We start from the raw sequence: 22436 nt of genomic DNA, 5'->3' as shown, positions 1-22436 counted from the left end.
TTGGTGACTTATTATACAGTATTTTGAATATGAAAAATAAGCAAGATAATAAATGTTATAAAGCGCAGTTAACAAAACAATTCATAGAAAAAGCAAAATAGCTATGTAATTAATTAAAAATTTCTTCTTTTCAATTTTTTCATGGTAAAAAGTTTTCCCATGTAATCGTTTCAGAATTATTAGAATATGCATCAGTTTTCTCTATAAAATTAATTTCACACTTTTGTCCACTAATTTTTTTTTACAAACTATTTTTGGCCTTTTTTCTATTACAGAATTGGTAGGGCTAATTTTTCTTTAGCATTTTAGACATTGCAACTTGGAAAGTTTAGAAGGATTTGAAGGCAATATTTATAGACCCACAATTCTAGAAGGCTCCATTAAAACGTGAAGAAATAAAAAATATCTTCATTGTATTAACACATAATGGATGTATTTTACAGAAATTTTATAATGAATTTCATACATTGTGAAGAATTTTTGGAAGAACACTGAAAATATAATGTTTGAATGTTGTACTTCTGATGCTAGAAGTCTTTTTCTTAACCTGCTTATCTTCTCTTTATTTTCTCAACTTTTTACTAGACACAAGCATCGAAAATACCAAAAATGTTTCTAATCTTTTCACCTGGGCAGTCATTTATAAAAAAATATTTTTTTTATTAATAAAGAAATTGAAAACTGACAATTTAAAAGGATTCACCTTATACGTCTCAATGGATCATACACAGGGCTGGCGCTGGGCCTTTTCCCCACTGATGAAATCTCTGTGTTTCCTAAATTCTGCGGCCTAGTGCCTTCCCAAATTCTGCTGCTTAAAGCTCTCCTCAATTCTGCTCCCAGTCCCTGTCCTAAATTCTAAAAGTTTTGCCATTTCTAGATTTTGTTGCTCGGTCACTAAAATCTAAAAATTCTGCCTCATCGGCTCAAACCAGCCTTACCACATATCATTTCATATTTATTCTGAATGTTCATATTACTAAAGAAATAAAATTAGCAGCTTTTTCTTTATATTCTAATGCATTTTGGTTTTTTAGAATAACAGGAATCTTTAATTCCAAAAATTCTGAAGTCAAGAGGAAACATATTGAAAGAAACTGAATACATATGCAAATTAATCAGTTGTTTAGAATTTTAGTGTTTACTATAGCTTTCCCTTTCCGTTTCCTCACCATAACGCAAATCAGATAGTTTTTAAACTGATATTTTTGGATTGTAAGACAGGAAGTTTTTGCCTTCCACTTGGATGTTGCCTTAGTTCTTGCAACATCTGATAATTTGTAATTATTCATCTTTGCGTTATCATTGATAATATTTGAATTTGTTACTACAATAAAATTACTGAGTCACCTTTGATTAAATTTCAATCTATCAGAGGTTTTGGACTATTTAACTTTTACCAGATCATGTAAAACCTCATTAGGTACACTGTTGAGAAACTACAAGTTAGGAGATAAAGCACGCAGAAACTAGTGGGAATTTTGTTTTGTGTATTGAAACAGATTTCTAATTGTTAGAAAAGATGTTTAAAGAGAAGAAATTTGATATAAATTAGCCAAAATGTCTAGGAACACTACGAATTAAAAAGACTCATAAATATTTTGTTTTGTAACTTTTAATGTGTAATTATCCTAATACTGATTAAGAATCAGTGTCATAAATTACATGTATTTGAAACTGTGAAATGTTATTAGATTGTGATTTTAATAGTGGTCATGTAAATCTATAACGACTGAGGGTATTTAACTACCTAATTTAATTATTTATAAATAACTGCTCAACTCTAAAAGTTATCTATGCAAGTTATTGCTTTTTATTAATCATTACTGTGGCCGCAAGATACGGCACGAAAATGTAAAAACTATTGTAAACTTATTCTTTGCATCTAGTGAGACTTAAAATAACACAAAACAACTTATCACCTCTGCTATATTAGTGGCTTATTGGAACCTTAAAGTATATTAACCAGGTTACAATCCTAGAAACGCTATATGAAGTTACAACACTTGTAGAGACATTAGGATTTTTTTTAAACAGGAACAAATGAAAAAGCGCCTTCACCGAGAATCGAACTGTGGACCTCTGGAATACGTGCCCAGGGTACAGACCACCACACCACGAAGGCATGCCAAGAAGGCGGGAGAAATACCTTATATACTCCCCCTTTTCAAAGGTGACTGTGGTTTTAGGGGATCCAATCGCCAAATCCAGGGTGAGGAGAATTCGGACCACCACCCTTTTAGTTTGGGCCCCTCTGTTGAGACATTAGGTATTTTTTGGAAGCAGGAAAGATGAAAAATATGCAAAGCCTTCCCTGGGAATGAAACCGTGGACCTCTCAAATACGAGCTGAGTGTGCAAACCAACACACCATGAAGACATGCCAAGAAATGTGGGAGAAATACCTTACCTACAACAGGCTTTCAGGTTTTTTCCTGATCAACAGGTCTCTCGGCAAGCAGCTGCACTAGCAACAACTAATCTTCTGTTACAAATCATGCTCATTATGATTTTATCTCTCATTTCAACCTATGCCATTTGACATAAAATTTATTTGCTATTTACTAAACCTCTAGACTGAGTAAGTACATGGCAAAATGAGACATAAAAGAAAAAAATCAGCATAGAGTTGTTAATAAAATGTAAATGAAATGTCCCCGATCTTTTTTGAAATATATCCAACTATTATATGTGTAAAATATTTAATGCTATTTGATAAATTTTATAATGTGGATTTCATTCTCAAATTTGTTTTTAAGTTATGTTTAATAAGAATGCATCCTACTTACAGATCTATTTTATTCTTAGAATATTATTACAAAAATGAAATTCAGATATAAGCTGATTGAATTGAATTTTTTAGCTCCTATTGGCTGATAGGTCCTTAATTTTTTTCATTAATGGTCCTTAAAAGTCCTTAAAAGTACTTAATTTCCATGTGCAGAAATGTGTATGAACCCTGTGCATCAGATCATGCTGTGGCTTTATTTAGAAAAATGTTTTAATGAAAATAAAAACAACTTCAACTGCAGTTGTTAAAAAATGGATATAAAATATATAATTTTCAGTTATTGATTGCATTAAAACAGCTCTATTCTACCTCTTAACAGATGGAAACAATAATACTAGTGCCTAACTGTACACAATTGCTGTTCCTTTTGTTTAAAACCAGTCTTCAGAAATTAAATGTAGTTTCCTTTCTGTCCCCACTTTAGAAGAAGATTGTACAAGTTTTAGTATAGCACAGATAGTTATTAAAATTTTAAAAGAAAATGCAATTCCTCTGTATAATTGCTTAAAACTTGGTGCCAGGAATGCACCAGTAACAGTAGGCTTCAAGATTGGTGTTGCAGGCATCTTAAAAAAGGAAAATTCAGGTTTGCAATTTATGAGATGCACCGGTCACCTTAAATTTAGCAGCAGAAAAAAGGGGCAGCTTCTTTAACTCCTTGATGTTTATTATGATCATTCTTGATGTTTATTCTTATCTTATTGTTGATATTTATTATTATCTAAAAGAAAGAAAAAAGTAAAACAATCCCAACAGCTGCATAATTTTAAAAATAAGAAAAAAAAAATATGTATGTACACACTGGCTATCTTTAAAGAAATGTTTATCTAAGAATCCTCGACTAATAGAACCCATTTCTTGCATTTTGTAAGGAAAAAGTAAATTCGTCTATATAACACATAGACTAAAACACACACACACACAAAAAAAAGTAATCAGCGAAGTAAAAAAATAGCTAGCGAGGGGTAACTGCATCTTCATGCACCAAATCTGAACCTCGAAGGATTCAAGGTTCAGACTTGGTATGTGAAGGTGCAGTTGCCCCTCGCTCCCTTTTTTTGACTTCGCTGATTTTTTTTTTTTTTTTTCCATTTTAGTCTGTGTGTTATATGTTTGATCAGATAGCCTGGCTCGGTAAAAGTAGGTGGCCAATGTAACTCTGATTCAAAATCCAGTTATGACCACGTGTAGTGCTGATAACGCCACATGTTTCTGAGACTCCTTTGCTGATGCTTTATTTTCCCCCTTTCTAGTAATTTCGTTCTCCTGAAAAGGAGGGATCTTTGGCTGCCCTTGAAATCGATTGAGTTTTTTAATATATGTACATTAAATACAAGTTTGTTATTGCGATTTTGATTATTGGCTACATGCTGTTTCAAAGTTATATGGTGAAGAATGTTTCAAGTTAATTCAGAAAAGTATTTGAAGTTTATGAGTATAATATTCTTCAAATTTTAGTACGCTTGAGTACATCCTTCCATAAAAGTTGATAAGTTAAACAGACTATTCCTTTTTTATGTACTTTATCATTTTTTATAATAGTTCTGCTTATCAGGTATCATAGTTATTATCAGCATTTAGCAGCTTAGTTTACATTCTGACTGGTAATTGAATATCAAAAACATGAAATTAATTAATTAGTAATTCATTTAGACTAATAATTAATGACAAACAGGCTAATTATTAATAACAATGAAAAATGAATGTTTATTATTTTTTATTTATTTAGCTAGAATCTGAATTTTCTTTTTCGGTTAAGTATATAAAGAATAAAAATATGTGAATTATGTCTGAAATAAAAAATATAATTAATAGTCAAAAATATGAAATTCTTATAAAAATGCAAATAAAAGCCAATGTTATGTGGAAGGAAATGCATAAAATTACCATAGTTTCACCACATATTACATTGAATAACAGTAGTTTTGTTACAATTGAAATGTCGAATGATTTGTATTATTTTGAAAAATTAAAAAAAAAAAAAAAAAGAGGGCGAGAGAAAAAAATTACGTCTGTGTAATAGCCTAGATATGTGGCTTAAAATTAAGCCTAATATTTGTTGTGTGTTGTGCTATTAGCCAAATAATCCATTGCATCTTTTATTGTTTTCCTACAGGGATCTTTCATGCAGTGTGCAACTAAGAAGAGCAGCAAACAGAGAATAATACATTTATATCACGAACAGTGTCAGTCCAAAGAAGAAGGTATTTTACCTTTCTGTTTGCATTGTGGAGCAACAGCAGGTTTGAAGCGTGTACAACTTGAAATGCATATGGCCAGCCCTCCTGCGTTTTTCCTCAGTCAGTTGCCAAGTGCTGAATCTTTGTAAGTATGAGTTTTTTTCTTTTTACTACTTATTTTATGTGGTAAAAAGAAGAGATTTAAGTTTTATTTCAGAATAATATGTAAATTAATAATAATGGTTAAAATTTGTATTTAACAAATGCTCTTTTTAAATTTTTAATAATTCTAATGGTTTATAAGTAATTTTATATAACTTAAATTCATAGTTAGTCATAATTTGTAGTTAATTTTTTAAATAAAAAATTTGTTTTTATCTCTCTGTGTCTTTTTCACTTTCTTTTGGTGGTGGTGGTTTTTGTGGAGAATATAGGTTTTTCAGCAAGTTCCAGAATCTTTTGTTTTTTAACATTTTTGTCTTGAATTCAGAGTTTTATTAAAATGTAAACCATACTTTGATTATTTTCTTTGTGACTAGATTTAATTAATTTTTCTTTTTGACTAGATTTAATTTAATTAATTAATCTCTTTAAATGATCTGCCTGTGTAATTGTTCTGAACAGTTTATCATAATTTTTATTTTTAATAATATGCTTTCCCACTCTTTAACCCTTTCCGGCGCACTACCTTTTAAAATCGGAGTTTTGATTAAAAAAAAAAGGGTAGGCAGTCTAGGCCTAGAGGAGTACACAAGTAAAATTTCGTGAAGATAGCACTTATCGTTTTAATTCTGTGGGTGTGCCCAAAGTAGCACACTGCTTAAATAGAGCTTCGAAAAGAGTATTGAAATGAGCATTGTTGTCAATGAACTGACCGATGAGATGTGGAGAAACAAAGAATACAGACTCTCAGTTGTCCTAGATTATTGATGACCCCGGTCTGGGCACGCCTAGGGTTCGCCATTTGATTTTAGGCAAGATTTCAAGGTAAAAATTTAAAACTAATATAGAATAAGGAGATTAGCATACAGCCAAAAAAATAACATGGAAATTTCTTTTCAAAAAATGACTTTTATACCCTAAAAAAAAACTGGTTTGTGTCGAGCTGCCATCTTCTATAAATAAAGAAGGTTCAGAGTAACCTATAAATCCTTTTTTATTCACTTTTTCTGTGCGTACAGAAAAAAAAAAAAAAAAAAAAATTAGGTGCGCCCAGACCAGACACACTGTGCCGCAAAGGGTTAATATATATACGAGGGCTATCCAGAAAGTAGATTACGTTTTGGATTAAAAAAATAAACAAAGTATAGGAAACAAATTTTATTATATACAAATGAAAGCCACACTCAAATACTACTTTTCTACATAGTCACCATACAAATTAAGGCATTTATTGTAGCGATGTACGAGCTTGGAAATTCCTTCGTCGAAAAATTCGGCCGCCTGCGCCTTCAACCACTTCGTTACCTCTTCTTGCCTTCCATCTTGCACAAAACTTGTGGTAACCAAGCTTTTCGCTGATGATTTCGTGCAACAAACTTCGCGAAATTTGTGGAAAACTCAAAGAAAGTTCCGTTATTGTGAAATTTTGATTTTCATGGACTTTAGCATCGACTTTTTCGAGAAGTTCGGCGGTCACTATGCTGGGTCTCCCACTTCGATCTTTGTCGTGAACATTGGTTCGGCCATTTTGAAATCTTATGACCCACTGACGCACTCCACCTTCAGTGATAATGTTGTCCCCATACACTTCACGAAGCTGCCGATAGATTTCTATCGGTTTACAGTTTTTTGCAGTCAGAAACCTTATTACTGAGCGCACCTCGCAGCTCGCGGGATTTTCAATTAACGCAGACATTTCAAACCATCACAGTATCTGAACGGAGCACAGCACGAACCTCTCACTAGCACGGCTAGATGCAGACTGAGCTGCGCAACGCTCTGACCCCAAGATGGCCGCGCTAGCCCCGCCCCTAGCGGACACAGACGGAAACGTAATCTACTTCCTGGATGGCCCTCGTATTTGTAGATTGTTTTATTGGAATGTGGAAGTTTTTCTTATTTTAATAGCTTTTTAATTAAAAATTCACAGGAAAATGTATTTCATCCCAATCTTAATTCATACTCTTTAGTATTTCTCCTCATAAAATAGTATTAAATGATTTCTGAACTGCCTTTATAAAATGTAAATGCTGTGAGATTTTAATGATCACTACCATTCACAAAATTGCTGTCTTGCATTATAATGTAAAAATTCTACCATAATTAAAATAACTTCTGGAATTCTTTCATTCATTCTGTTTAGCTTGGAGGGATAAATAAAAATAGAAGTAAAACTTGTTAAGAAATGAAACTTGCATTGCTTCAGACGCAAATTGTTATACTTTAATGGATATGTGGCTTGCAGAAGTGCAATAAAGGTAGTGCTTTGAATGTTCTAGCTATTCACTTTTTAACACATGTTTCAGGATGCCAATACAATTCTTTGCATTAATTGTTTATTGTATGGAAAGATTTCTAGAAGAATTTTTTGTGATAAAAATGCAGAATCAATATTAGCTTTACATTACTTCCAACTTTTGGTGACTTTTTAGAATAGGAAGATAGAGGCTTTTCTGTTCTGAGGACAATTTATTTATTTCTTGGTTGTGTATGCAATCCCAATTTTCATTTTTTCTATTATATGTTTAAAAAAATTACTGTCTGTAGTCAAAGTATATAAGAGGCATGTGAAAAAACAGAGCCCGCAAGCCAAATTGGGATATGAAAACCTTCACTTTATTAAGGAAAAACCAATGTGAAGGTATCAGAGTAATTTTGAATTATGTATCACTCCTAGATAATTATAAGAGTTTGATCAGAGAACATATAGTCCTCGAAAAACTTTAAATTAATGGAAGGATAGCGGAGGGGTAATCTGAAAAAAAAATTTACCCCTAGTCCAAATTTTGTACAACCTGCAGTAACTTTTCCAAATATCATTGAATCTAGCCCATTAATTATGTAAATTTGAATAAGAAATACTTGTGACTGAAATTAATCGAACTACAAGAGAATCTTGTTCTAAAAACAAAAATCAAAGCTAATTGACATTTATAAAAATTATTTCACTCGTGACAAGTTTTTAAAGCTGGCAGCTGTTGTCAAGGGAAAAAAAGAAATGATGCTATTTGGAAACATCTGTAAAAAGCAAGTAACTTTTTTCAAGGATGCAGCTTGGGAAATCCAAGGCAAGGACATGAATTACTTATGCACACCTGGAAAACTCATTACTTATTTCAACATCCACAGTATCTCCAAATATTGACCATTTTATGACTAACCTAAAGTCACAATCATTTCAATAAAAAGTTTTTCAGAAATATTATCTTATTTTATATTTTGTATTTTTTTTAATTTTGTGATGAGGTTTATGTGAAGTAACAGAGAGATTAAACTAATTAAAATGTGTTTATTTTTTTATATTTTGATACAATTTAGTTCTAAAGTACTTAAGGAATATTTCTAATCCAGCTCATAGTCTTTTCAAAGTTGCACATTATATAATATTAGTTTTAGCAGATTTGCATTCATTGCCTCTTAGTGTTATTGTTATGGCACTGATTTGATTACATTTCATAAGATACGAGGGTTGGAACTTTAATAATGGCAACAATTTATTTACAAGGAATACAAAAGTGATTCATGTCACCATGTTTTACAGTCCTTCAATATAGTCGCCAGCATTGTATGCAACCCGTTTCCAACGATGTGGAAGTCGCAGAATACCTGTAGCAGCGCCTGTTTTGTTGATAGTTTGAATGGATCGGTCTACTGCCGCAAGAATCTCAGGAACAGTTTGGAAGCGAGTGCCACGAAGTGGTTCCTTCATCTTAGGAATTTAGTCACAAGGGCTTAGATCTGGGGAGTATGGTGGATGGTAAAGCACTTCCCAGCCCCATCGCTTGAACAAATCAGTCGCAGCTTGCGCTGCATGCGGCCGAGCATTGTCATGCAAAATGAGAGGAGCGTTCTGCAGAAAGTGTTGCCGTTTTTTTCTCAAAGCTGGTCATGAACAGTAATACTGCGCAGTGACGGTATGCGTTAGGATGACACCATCACAGTCGTACACGAGAATCACCATAACTTTCACATTGCTGGGGTTCTAACGAAATTTCAAGCGTCGTGGTGACCCATAATGATGCCATTCGTTTGATTGGCGTTTTAGTTCTGGCTGGTACGATCGGGCCCAAGTCTCATCCAGAGTAATGATACAGCGTAAAAAAGTATCTCCTTCGCACTCATAGCGCTCCATGTGGGTTCGGGCAGCATTGTATCGTAGCCATTTCTGCATTTCCGTCATTTGATGTGGAACCCATCGTGAAGCAATTTTTCTCATGGACAGGCGTTCCTTCAGAATGTGCACCACAGTCGTATGCGCTAATCCTGTTTGTCCGGCCAGCTGACGAATCGTTTGGCGGCGATCACTGTCCATTAGTGCGGCAACAGCTTGCACGTCTGCATCGCTGACACTCGTACGACCTGGCCGCAGCATGACTGCCACGTTTTGGCGTCCTTCATTGAATGCTTTCACCCATCTTGCTACGGTTCTGTAAGGCAATGCAGATTCCCCACAAGCCTCTTGAAGCCCTTGATGACACTGTCGTGCTGTACGACCTCTGGCACATTCAATTTTTATCCAACATCGTTGTTCTTGTTTTGAAAACATCCTGACAACACTTACTTTAGACCGCGAGCTAATACAAGGATTCATTCTTCGCGTCATTCCGCATGCGTGTGACGTAGGCAGGACAAGTCTTTTTGCTGAGAGGTAAGGTAAGTATGTAATTCACGTGTGGTATACGCGATATTCTTTGGTTTTGTTCTGTAGCGTTTTTTCAGCTGTGTTACCACTATTAAAGTTCCAACCCTCGTATATTGGTCAGAGGAGCTTGAACCAAATCATAATTGATGATAAGTTCTTGGGCAGTGTTTCAAATGGGTTATCTATGTTCTTCCTAAGTTAATAAATGAAATTTCTGAGATTTTTTTTTTAATTTTTATTTTATTTTATTTTATTTTATTTTATTTTATTTTGTTTGCCAGAAGATGTTCTGGCCATTTATTATCCTCAAGTATTTGCATTTGTAACATATGTACCTGAAATGTATGCATTTTTCTAAAGCTCAATTAGATAATATCTGCAAACCATCTCTGAGCTCCTGAGAACTTTGATATGTCATATGATGCACTGATATGGTTTATATTTCTTATTGATTTTTGTTTACGAGAAAACTATGCAGAATTTGCTAAACCTCTAAAGTTCAGAACTGAATCATTTGGTGCAGTAATTTGTGGCATATCAATTTACAAGGCTGCTTAGAAGAATGTTTTCACAGTATTATGTTTGGTTTCTCTGCATGCTATATACTTCTAGGTATTTTGATGCTACCATATAGAAAGTTGACTCTTAATGTCATTATTTAGTTTCTCAGAGGATTGTTAGTATCAGCACTTACCAACCTTTCCCAAATTCATATTGTAAAAATTAATTTATATCTTAGTAGTCATTATCAACCTTCAAACTAGTCTTCTCCCAAGCACATTTCTTGGCAGTTCATTCACTCCCCGATTAAAAAAAAAAAATTATTTTCCAAAAGATTGCTAAAAAGCATGTTTATTACTGGATCATCTCAAAAGTTTTAAAATATCATCTTTTCATCTTTATTTTGAATTTGAGAAATATGAAGACATCATTAAGAAGGAAGGGAGATGAGAAGCAAGTTATATTTGGCCAAAAGGTTGCTAGCTTCTTGCCATCTGTATCTTCTGATAAAGTAGTATTTGTGTGAAGAAGCCTTTTTTTTTGTTTTTACAAATCCACAAACCATACAGTGTAGTATTACAGTCTGGGCCATTCTAGTATTACATCACAATATTGAGAAAATTCTTGCATTGTTAAAAGCAAGTAAAGTGATGAGATGAATAAAGCTGTTACAACATGGTATCTAGAGGGATGGGAGAGAAAAGCATGTTTTCTTCAACGTAATAAATCTCTATAATTTAGGTTACTTTGCAATCTGCTATTATATTATACTAATATGTAAGTGCTGTCACCTGTTCTAGCATTTTGCATAAATGGTTGATACTCTGCTTGAAAAATTCTGCATTGCACTTTGTATGTAAGTACCCATCAAAAAATGGCTACCTACATTTTGAAAAAATTCTATCAAAGTATGTTTATGTAGTTTTTTAAGCACTTTACTAATGTTTATTGTATATTACTTCTTCCTTATAGACCTGTGGTAAGCAAAGCCAGAATTACATTGGCATCTGCTTCTGAGTTCTTAAAAAGAGAAGAAGAAGAACTATCAGATAATGCATATAAAATTGAAGAAACTGGAAAAATACTGTCGTCAGGTAAATTATTATTTTTAGTTGGAATACAGATTTGAAATCTTCTCATATTTATTTATATATTTTAATTATTGCAGTTTCAGGAAAGACAGATTTCTATATGTATTCACCAAAAAATTGTATTATGTTTGCAAATAATTTCATGATTTTGGGGGCTTGGAAAGCCAACTGATAGCAGTCAAAATATTATTGAAATATACAGTAATTTAACAGGTGGATCTTCGCTTTGCATGGCTAAGAAAATAATTCATTTATATTTTATGTTTGGTTGCAATTAAAAAATAAAAAACAAAAAGAGTATTTCTGGTAAATATATTTTTCATAAAAGAAACATTTAAAAAAAGAAAAAAAAAAAACTTGCATGTGGGTCACATTGACAGTATGAAAGAATGTGTGTCAGTAGTAGTTTGAAATATTTTTTAAAGAATTTATGTAAGATTAATTTTGTAAGATTTGTAGATAGGCTAATCATTTCAGATTGATGACAACAAAGTAAGAAGAAAATAAACATCTATTTTACTTTAAAAATTTGAAGTACCTGAATTCTGTATGTCTAGGCTATTATTACTATGATAGCCTGTAAGCTCATTCATCTTTCCGAAATATTGTATGTATAGCTCATGTGTTATTATAATGCATATTGTCTAGTATATTGCATGTATACTGAAAGTTGTATAGGTGAAAAAAGGTTTGCCTAGATAGAAGTCAGCACTTTGAATTCCAAGAAATTTAATGCATTCAATTTTCACAAATATGGAGCAATAAAAAAATTAATTTTATGAATATGCAGCAAATTTAACAAAATTAATTTATTGCATTCTTATTTGTTATTATATAATAAATAATGTTTTTATTGCAATAATAATTTTGATTTTTAAATTTTTCTATGTATAATTTTTTCCTTCTTATATGATATATTCTCATTTTACAGCTGGTTTGCCGGGCAGTCCAGAAAAAGAAGATCTTGATCGATTATTAAAAGTCCTTAATGAAGAGAGTGTTGAATGTATTGGGTATAACCCTGATCAATTTTATACCTTTGCCAGTCAAGGAGATGCACTTAAATTGTTACATATGCTTGGTATGTATTTTTTGTTTCAATATTCGACTGCTGGTAATTTTTTATACTTTTGCTATTCTGAATTTTCATATTATGTTTAATTTAAATACATACATTTTATAGTAGTAGAAAATCTCTCTCTGTTTTTCATCTCCTATGCTGGACTTCAATTTTTCAGACATTAGTCTCTATCGGGAAGCCCAGCGAAGCCTTGAAATAATATTAATAAAAAAATATCTTCTCCAGAATTACTAAAATCATGACAAATGTAGAAAGACTGCCAATCATATCAAGCAGCCACATAATAAGCACATAGGCAAGGTCTGCCAGACCGACGTGATGGGCTTGTTTTAGCAAATAGTCATGGTCATATGAAAATTCCCTGTGCTCACAGCTTTTGATAGTTTATTGAGAGCTGAAGTTTTCAGTGAGGAACTGTACTATTTTTTCTAAAGTAATTTTCAAAGAGGTTTCTGTGATATATAATACTGGATTTAATAATATTGTTACAAATGTTGTGCTTACCTTAATTTAATGAAATTATATGTGAAATTTTAGTACAGTCAAAAGTTGTTAATCCGGAATTATCTATAATCCGGACCTCAAAGCTACAAACTTTCTGCGCATGCGTTAACGCAAATGCGCTGCACGTGCGGCAACGCAATGCGCTTAATGCCTTTACGCATGCGCATAATACGTTTATGCATGCGCGTTTAATGTATAACGGGACGGTGTAAGCTAAGCTAAAATTATCTAATTATCTATTTCAGTTAATGTTGCAGATTGCGTTGTTCCTTAATCTTTGAATTGGAACCAGCTTATTATTTTTTGCAGACTGTTAGAACAATTTTATAAAAGTTAGTTGGAACTTTCGATTATGTCAAATAGAATTTCCGATGCTGGATCTACAAAGGGAAAGCATGTTTCGATGTCCATCAAACAAAAAGTGGAATTGCTGCAAAAAATGGATAAAGGCTCCTTTGTTTATCTAACCATTCCAAAATCTGTTTACCAATTTCACGCTGCTCTGCGCGGGGGGGGGGGGTGCGCAATGAACTAGAAGTTGATCTGTCAGCACTATCCTTATCTTCAGGCCAGATGTTTTTATTTTATTCCGCTTATAATTTCGGCTTATAATGTAGTATTTCATCTCGAGGTACTCTGTCTTTGATATGATTTAAATCAAATTCCTCATCATTATAAATATCACGAATACAAATCAAATAGTTTTCTGGTTGCAATTTTCTAATTTCGACTATGCGTAATGTATGCTTTATGCTTTATGCATGCGCGCTTTGAAAGAAATGTTTAATAAAGTAAACAAATAAATATTAAGCTTTTTTTTTGTAAATTTTGATACCCTTTAGATCATAATTGCTCTTTATTTCATAAATTATGGTTTCATATTTTTAATTTTATAATTTCTGCATGCCATCTTACCAGATTTAAACTGACGATTTATAATCCGGAAAAATCGATAATCCGGAATCTCCGAAGTCTCGACGAGTCCGGATTAAAGACTTTTGACTGTACTTTCTTTATTTCTGTATAGTCTAACTTCAAAGTCTGAAGAGACGATGTTTTGCTGGGAAAAATAAGAATGCAGGAGCAAATCTATTTAACATTGAGTAAATGGCTATCTCGCTAAATTTCCGAGATATCACAAAGCTAATGATGGTTGTGGCGACTAATCTTCGCCACCGAATTCGATGAGAAAAGTCGCCATTTGGCGAGAGTTTGGTCCAGTCCCTGAATAACTGTAATGGGGTGTTGTAATTGATGCTATGTGTAGTTGTAACCATATTCAGTCCTCATATGCCTTACAGTAATTTCGTAGAGCTGTATGAGCATTTTTATGAAAAGTTCCAGATCTGTTAAAAATGTTTTTTTTTTTTTTTTTTTTTTTTTTTTTTTATAAAATAAATTTTATGAAACTGTCATCAGTTCTATGTGCATTCAGTCTATTACGAACCCATACACGTGCAGCAATATATTAACAGAAGAAAGTCAGCAAGATAATGTACTTAGATAAGTCAGAACTTGCTTTTGCTAAATCATCTGCCAGGTCATATACAATAATACCACAGTTGCTGGGGATCCATTATAAAGAAAGATTGCTTGCTTTCCAAAATAGTTATCAAGAATAATCTGGCAGACATAGACACATTTTTTATAAATGAGGGACATAAAAGAAAGTGCTCTGATGATAGCCTGGGAGTTAGTAAACTGTAGAAAATCTGAATAGTAGTAGTATAACTCTTGAAAAAGTTCAGTAACTTATAATGCGCTTATAATTTATTTAATTGGGTTTTCTTTTTTAGCGTGTGGTTTTGATCCAAATTATAAATTTCCAAATCAAGAGAGAGAAACTGCTTTGCATGCAGCTGCTGCTGGTGGGCATTTAACAATTGTCCACTTGCTTATTCAGGTAATAGCCTTTTTAAATCTTGTATGTTTAATTTTTATGAAATTTTTGGAATATAGTTTGAACATCTCTTTTATAGCATTTTGCATTAGAAAAATTATTTGTGAGTTAATCTGTATTATTATGTACACTCGTGTATGCACGTACATGCAAGTCGTGTGTCCATGGTTTCTATTTAAAATTTTCAAGCAGATTTTCCTGTTGGGAATATTAGATGGGTTATTCAAGCTCTAAATTCAATAAACTTTTATTTATTTTTCTAAGGAATAGCACTTGGTAACTTTTAAAGATAAAAGTGTTTAAAAACACAGCAAATGAAAATATTTTGATTAAATGCTTTTAATTACTAACAATTTCAAAATTTCTACATTCATAACTATATTGAGTTATTTACTTCAAAGTAACCAGAAAGCGCATGCATTGAGCAACATTTTTTGTAACAATAATTTTTAAACATTCTCTAAAACATATTTTACTCTTTACACTATTCTCAAAGCATTCATGCATGCCTTTTTTCTTCTTTTTCATTCATTCATCAACAGGTAATTGAAGATGGGAATGCCCAATGTCTAACAAGGTAATCAGGTATTTATCCCAGGTCTTCCATTATGTGGTGATACTAACACCTCCCAGGAGGTCCCTGAGGATACTATATTCAGAATATGTAAGCAACAGATTCGTACATAAGTATGAAGGCAGTAGTAGACTTGTGCTTATATACAAAAGTTTTTTTGTGTTTACAGAATAATGTCCAGTATTATTGTATGTTTATACAATATATGCAATACATAACATAAATATATATATATATATCATTACAAAATGTCCAAGCACAGTAAGACAGCTTCCCCGCAAAGCAGTTTTAGGGTTACCAGAAAATGGCAAGAAAGGCAGGGTTGCCACATTTGGCGAGAAATCACCCATTTGGAGACAAAATTGGCAACATGCCTTAGACGGATGGAGAACCTTCTGGAAAGAATTTTTACTGGTTTAGCCCAGAATGTTCTCGAACACAAGCCAAAAGCTGTACAAACCCTGCTGGTATGCGGAGAGTAAGTCTGTGTGGAGTTAGTGTCTTGTCTAGTGAGTCATTGCAGAGTCCATCAAGTTGATAGTCTCAGAATGCTGAGTTGGTCCTCGAGCGCACCGAAAGAGTCTCTTAGTGTATCGCGAGTCAGTGTATCATCGAGTTTATCTTAGAATGTGTTGAGCTCTGGGAACGACTGAACCGAGGAGTTGGGAGCTGTACTCTAGTGTATCATCAAGTGCATTGCAAGTTGGAGTGTAGAGTCTCGAGAGTACGGGGAATTCCGAGAACGGCTGAGCAGAGTCGGGAGCTGTACTCTGGTGCTTTGCAGTGAAGCTGTCTCCACCATTATAGCCTGGAGGCTGTGTTGCTGATTGTTGCAGCATGTTTACAGTAAATCTTCGAAGACTATAAATGTGTTATTGGAGCTTTCTTGACTGATATTGGCCAGTAAAGTGTATTTCGATACTTCCTCAAGTGCTGTTGTCGTTATTCACCCCAAATCCACGAACCTGTATCGTAACATGCGTACAAAGAAAGAAAAATACATACAATAGTTCTTTTGTGTTTACAGAATAATGTCCAGTATTATATGTATGAAATAAGATGTTTATACAATATATGCAATACATAACATAAATATATATATATTTAAATACAGTACACTTAAAACATAACTAAATAAATATAACAATGTAACTAAACAAAGCACTTAAAACATAACTAAATTAAACATTAAAAGTATGCATAAATTATAAATTTACAACCACTTAAATTAAACATTAGTGCTTAGATTAACTCTCTGACTGTTCATCTTGTGATATACTTGGGCTTACATTTTTTCCTCTGTTAAAAGCGTATCATGCTGTTTCAGTATTTAACCATCAGTAATACATTTTGTGCAGTGTTTAGACTGCTAGAAACAAACAAACAAAAAAAGCAGATGGATTTGATTGTCTCCCAAATTTCCTATATTTGTATAAAGTTTGCAAATTGTTATGTAGATTTCAAATGTTTAATAAAAAAATATGCAATTTTTTAAGTGATTTTGTTTAAAAAACTGGGCAGTCATAGGATTAAATACATATCCATTTAAAGTTTTCAATGCAAAATAAAAATCATATCGAAATATTTAAAATTGAAGGCCTTGTAGGAAGGAGGGCTCACTACCATCCAAAAGAATTACAAACTTTTTATTAAAAATCTTACATTTGCTTATTGCCTATAAATCTACATTTCTATTAAATATGACATCAGTTTTAGTTAAACTGTATATAACAAAAAGAAACTTGAATTGTACATAGGAAAGAAACTGAAATGCAGTTAATAATAAATAGCAAATATAATAATAGTTTTTTTTTTTTTTTTTTTTTTTTTTTTTTTTTTTTTTCAGACTTTAATGAGAAGGATAGAACTCTTTTTGTCATCAACAAGTTTTTTAATGTTGGCAGAGTGGGTAGTGGCTGCCATTTGAATACACCTGCCCAAGTATTCATCACTGTGTCTATATCTGTACCTATTTTTAATAAATTACATACTGGGAAAAGAAATCTCACACACATATGTAGAGCTGAACATTGCCTTCACTTTGAGACGAACCTAGACCAAAATTGGGTATTTTTCTGTAGGAACAGGAGGCCAAATATTTTCAGAGCTTGAAGAAAGTGCTTTAACAAGTAAATCATTTTGAATAATCAATCAATTCCAATTCCACTGCTGCACTGTCTTCTTGAAAGTCAAAATGCTCCATGACACAAGTACAGAACTCTTTAGCATTATTCTCTAGAAAAAGTGATTTGAGAAACTGTGCAACGATTGAAATCCTTTTCAAATCTTGGAAACATTTGTTGAATTCTATTCTCAAATCTGAAATGATTTCAACGTATTGTTTGCTGTTGTAAGAAGACGTTGAAGACCTTTGCTTGTCAAGGGTTTGTTTCAACAGGCAAAGTGTTTGTATTCAACTTGGATGATATTTTTTCCACCTTTTTTTAGAATGAAGCAACATCTGAAATTGTTCCAGAAATATCTCTATCCTGACCTTGAAGCTGCTAGTTAAAGATATTTAAATTTTCAGTGATGTCTGTGAAAAAAAGCAAAATCCTGCACCCAAGTGGATCTTCTATTTCATGTAAGGATTGGCCTCATTCTTTAAAAATTCTAATAGGCAAGAAACAGCTTTCAAAAACGTTGTAAAACTCTGCCTCTACTCAACCAATGAACTTCCACATGAAGCACTTGATCACCATATTGGCAATCTAGTTCATCAAGCAGTGCTCTGAACAAATGTCTCTGAAATGTTCTAACTTTGTTTATTATTTTTATGACCGTTTTCATTACATTGTTCATACTTAGAAACTTTCCACAAGTCACTCCTGGTGTATTACGCAATCTTAAAATAGAAATTTGGGAAATCTGTTGACCATACGAGGTTTACTATACAAGGACATATGAAGGATATAGACATATGAATCTCATATGTCTGCCTTTCATCACAAGTGCTCCATCAGTTGCTAAGTCCACCAACTTATTTATAGGAATATTTTCAGAGTTCATAAAATCTTTAACTGATAAAAATATGTTCTGTCCTGTTAATGGTATAATCTTTACCAGCTCCTCTCTTGTTTAGAAATTATCAAATCCCATTCTTGCAAAAATGGTCAACTGAGTTGTATCAGTATATCAGATGATTCGTCAAATTGCAGAGAGAAATTGTTGGCAGTGATCAAAGTCAGTTTCAAGTTATGAGGTAATATCAGAACCCATAACCTCAACCCTTCTTATTTCTTTATTTGCAGAAAGCTGTGCAGATTTAATAGCAGACGTTATCTCAGTTTTATTTTTGAAACTAGTATCAAATAATTTATCTGCAGCTTCTAAAAATGCAATTCTGATTACTTCATTGTCTTTGTGTGGTTTAATCCTGTGCAATAATACTCGTGTTTCAAACTTGGAATGATGCCTCAATAGCTGCTTTATTCATGTTTAATGGTTTTTAAAAAGCTGATTGTTGAGTATTAAGTTTAGATTTTAGCTGCCTAACCTTTTCTTTCCTTAGAGTAGAATTCAGTGGGAAATCGTTTTTAATGCGTGCGTGAATGGTTTTGAAGTTCGCCAAACGGTTCGTTCGATTTGTTCTTCCCAATCAATACACTTGCCTAGTCCAACTCCAACTTCCTCTGTATGCAGTGATTAACCTGCAAAGAATGCAGGTTGTTTTCCGGCTATCTCAGTTAGATGCTTTGATGAGCGATGCAGGTAGGGAAATGCTGAAAGTAGGTCTCGGGAGGCAGGATATCAAGTACTAGGGGCTTGGCCAGTTTCCACGTGATGAGCATTGAGACATTGTACTTTACCAAAAATAAAAACTGAAAAATTGTACTTTACCGAAAATAATTTGCGTATAGACAAACCAACAGTATTAAAATACCGTATTTATGCGAATCTAATGCGCCATCGAATCTAATGCGCATCCCCATTTTAAAACTTTAAATAATAAAAAAATTGTTTGTCAGCGAATGTAATGCGCATCAATGATATGAATAATTTATTGAATCTTATTTTATACAACAATGGATTTGTATATAAACTATAAATTAATGGTATGATAACTTTATTTAAATTTAGATACCATATTTTATACAACAATGGATTTATACATAAAGTAGCAGAACATATAATTAACCTATTAGTGGGCTATTGTCATGTGAAACAATCATTGTTAATTAGCACTACTGTATATACGGTACCTATCGTAAAATATGAACATGAAATAAATCGTAACATTTCTATCTAGCTAACAGTTTCTACAATCAGTGATTAATAGTAAACGTCTTTATTCACTAATGTTTTCATCACTGGAATCCTCGCAGCTCTCTTCGTCAGAAGCAGATTCATTTCTTCTTTCCTCATCATTGTCATCATCATCCTCGGCGTTCCAGAGCACGTCATCGTCACTGCCATTCAATGAATTTGAAATGCAGCATTTCTTGAAAGATTTCACAATCATTGGTGCTTCGATGCTTTTCCAGGCAGCAGAAACCCAGTGTGCAACAATGTGCGGTGCAGCACGCTTAATTTTTCCTGTCGGGGTCAATACACGGTTTGGCTCACAAAACCATTTTTCGTACTCCGCCTGAACGTACCCCTTAAAAGGTTTATTTATACTAACATCCAGGGGTTGTAACACAGACGTCATCCCTCCAGGAATGATAACAAGATCACTGCCTAGGCTGTGCATCTTCTTTTTTACGTCGTCGGTGAGATGACTATGAAATGCATCCAGACAAAGCATTGATGGTGGATTAGAGAGCCCACCGGGACGCATATTTCACAAGTGCACATCAGCGCAGCCACTGAGGGAGGGGTTTCGAAAATGGACCAATGAGCTGCTATTGCTCTTGTGATACTAAATCTTCGTGCATATGGGTGTTATTACTAAATCTTCGTGCATATGTTGTTTACGTTTTAATTTGCATTTGTTTCGCAGTTATAAATATATGACGTAATAGTAGAAAATCTCGTGGTGCTTTCGTTTTCTGAATTTGATTAATCGCTGACATTTCGCTTTCGCAATTTTTATCACGCATTAATATTAGGATTGATGTTCACGGCATATTATGTGGATTAAGAGAATTCAAGTATATATATATTTTTTAATTGAGCGGAGAATGACTGAAAGTGTTGAATCTAGTGTTTTCTTATTTCAGTGCTTGCATTCTTTTGATTTTTAAAATGTAAGATTCAGAATACATATGATCTGATTATATCCATTGTTTAACATTAAAAATTATATGTGAATAAATTGAATATACTCGATGATAAATTCTCTCTGTTTGATGAGTATTTCTTGTGTAGACAGTACATTTAAGAGTTAGCATTTATTAAATGGGAAATTTAATGCTCTAAATGTATACGATTGCAAATTAGTAAAGTTTTATGTAAAGATTGCATTTGGGCTCAGATGTTTATCACATATTTCTTTCTTCATCTTATTTACTACTTATTAAATAATATTTCACATCGATATTTTTGCGAAGTTTCCAACATGTGTTTGTATTTATTTCAACCAGATGGTGAAATCTTCATAAATTCCTATATTTCACCTAACTTCGCAATGAAAAGTTTTAGAAGCAATCGACGATGCTTTAATTATTTTGTAAAAAAAATTGCGTGGCAGAAAAGTTCAGCCATCTTGCTTAAATTTTAAAGCACACAAAAGGTCATGTGACATGACAGAAATATTACTGGATGCTCATTGGTCCACCCTAGAAGCCACTCCCTCGGTGGCTACACAGATGTGCACTTGTGAAATATGCCACCGGGATGGCGTTTCCATACATTTCGGAGCCAATCAAGCATTAATGATTCCGTCATCCACCCCTTCTCTTGGTTTCGAATCAGGACATCATCTGGGAACAGCTTTTCATTCTTACGGGTTTTAGGGCATGTTTTCCGTTTGAAGATTAAGAAAGGGGGAAGTTTGCACCCGTCTGCTGTTATTGCCAGCATCACTGTTACGCGTTGTTTTTCACATCCCGAAGTTTTGATGATAACTTATAGTCTCCTTCTCCGTAATGGTGTAGTTACGAGGCATATCAAACCAAATTGCCTTCTCGTCAGCGTTGCCAAATTGCCCCATTGAAAAGTTCTTTTCCTTCCGAAATGTGATGACATACCGCTGAAATGTTAGTAGTTTTCCCTCAAAATCTGCAGGAAGTTTTTTGCATATTGTTGTACGGCGTCTTAGAGATAAACCCATCCGCTTCATAAACCGATCCACCCACCCACGACTAGCCTTAAACTCTTGTTTCGGTATTCCAAGAACTTCAGCCTCCTCTTTTGCTTTATTTCTTATGGTGTCACTAGTTACAGGTTGTCCATTCTTCCTCCTTTAACGTACAAATTCCAAAACTTTTCTTCAATTTTAGGGTTTCTTCCTTTGCGAGGGCCAGTGAATTTCTTTCTATTAGCTTTAGTTGCAAACAGTGCCGATTTCTGTTGCCGCCACAAGCGAACATTGCTCTCAGCTACATTGAACTCTCTCCCTGCCTTTCTATTGCCATTTTTTTCAGCATAAAGAACTACTTTACGTTTGAAAGTAGCGTCATATGACATTCTTCTCTGTTTGCCCTCCATTTCGTGACTACGTACTCTGCATTTTGTATCCTCTATGCAATAATGTGTCAACGATAAATGTAACGGTAAATGTAGTCGAGAAATTTGGTTGACGTCATCGGCGAACTTTGCACTCGAATCTAATGCGCCATCGAATCTAATGCGCACCCCAATTTTGAATACTACATTTGGCCAAAAACGATGCGCATTAGATTTGCGTAAATACGGTAAGTGGGTTGCAATCCTAATGATGACTAAAACATATTCAAGTCCAAATATACAGGATTGTGTACAGATAAATATTTACATTCTAGGGGTATTGCATAATGTGTCACACGGGTAGTCACCCTCCCGGGTGCTGACCTCTCAGTCTGAAGCATGATTTATCAGATAATGTAACTATTTACAGAAAAATTTTGAAGATAAGCATAGTTCAAAGTC

General features: G+C 33.4%; 1 protein-coding gene across 1 annotated transcript in view; it reads left to right on the top strand.

The window, feature by feature from the left end:
- Positions 1–22436, top strand: part of LOC118195909 (histone-lysine N-methyltransferase EHMT1-like) — a 115657-nt gene that overhangs the window by 49317 nt on the left and 43904 nt on the right. Inside the window, exons 7-10 of the mRNA XM_035367249.2 lie at positions 4907–5115; positions 11248–11369; positions 12298–12447; positions 14748–14854. Coding sequence (XP_035223140.1) covers positions 4907–5115; positions 11248–11369; positions 12298–12447; positions 14748–14854 — 588 coding nt within the window. The remainder of the gene's footprint in view (positions 1–4906; positions 5116–11247; positions 11370–12297; positions 12448–14747; positions 14855–22436) is intronic.

The sequence above is a fragment of the Stegodyphus dumicola genome, chromosome 2, assembly GCF_044657685.1.
Source record: "Stegodyphus dumicola isolate Sdum_Otavi_A_Nest chromosome 2, ASM4465768v1".
NCBI lineage: Eukaryota > Metazoa > Arthropoda > Arachnida > Araneae > Eresidae > Stegodyphus > Stegodyphus dumicola.
This window is presented reverse-complemented; position numbering and strand designations above follow the sequence as displayed.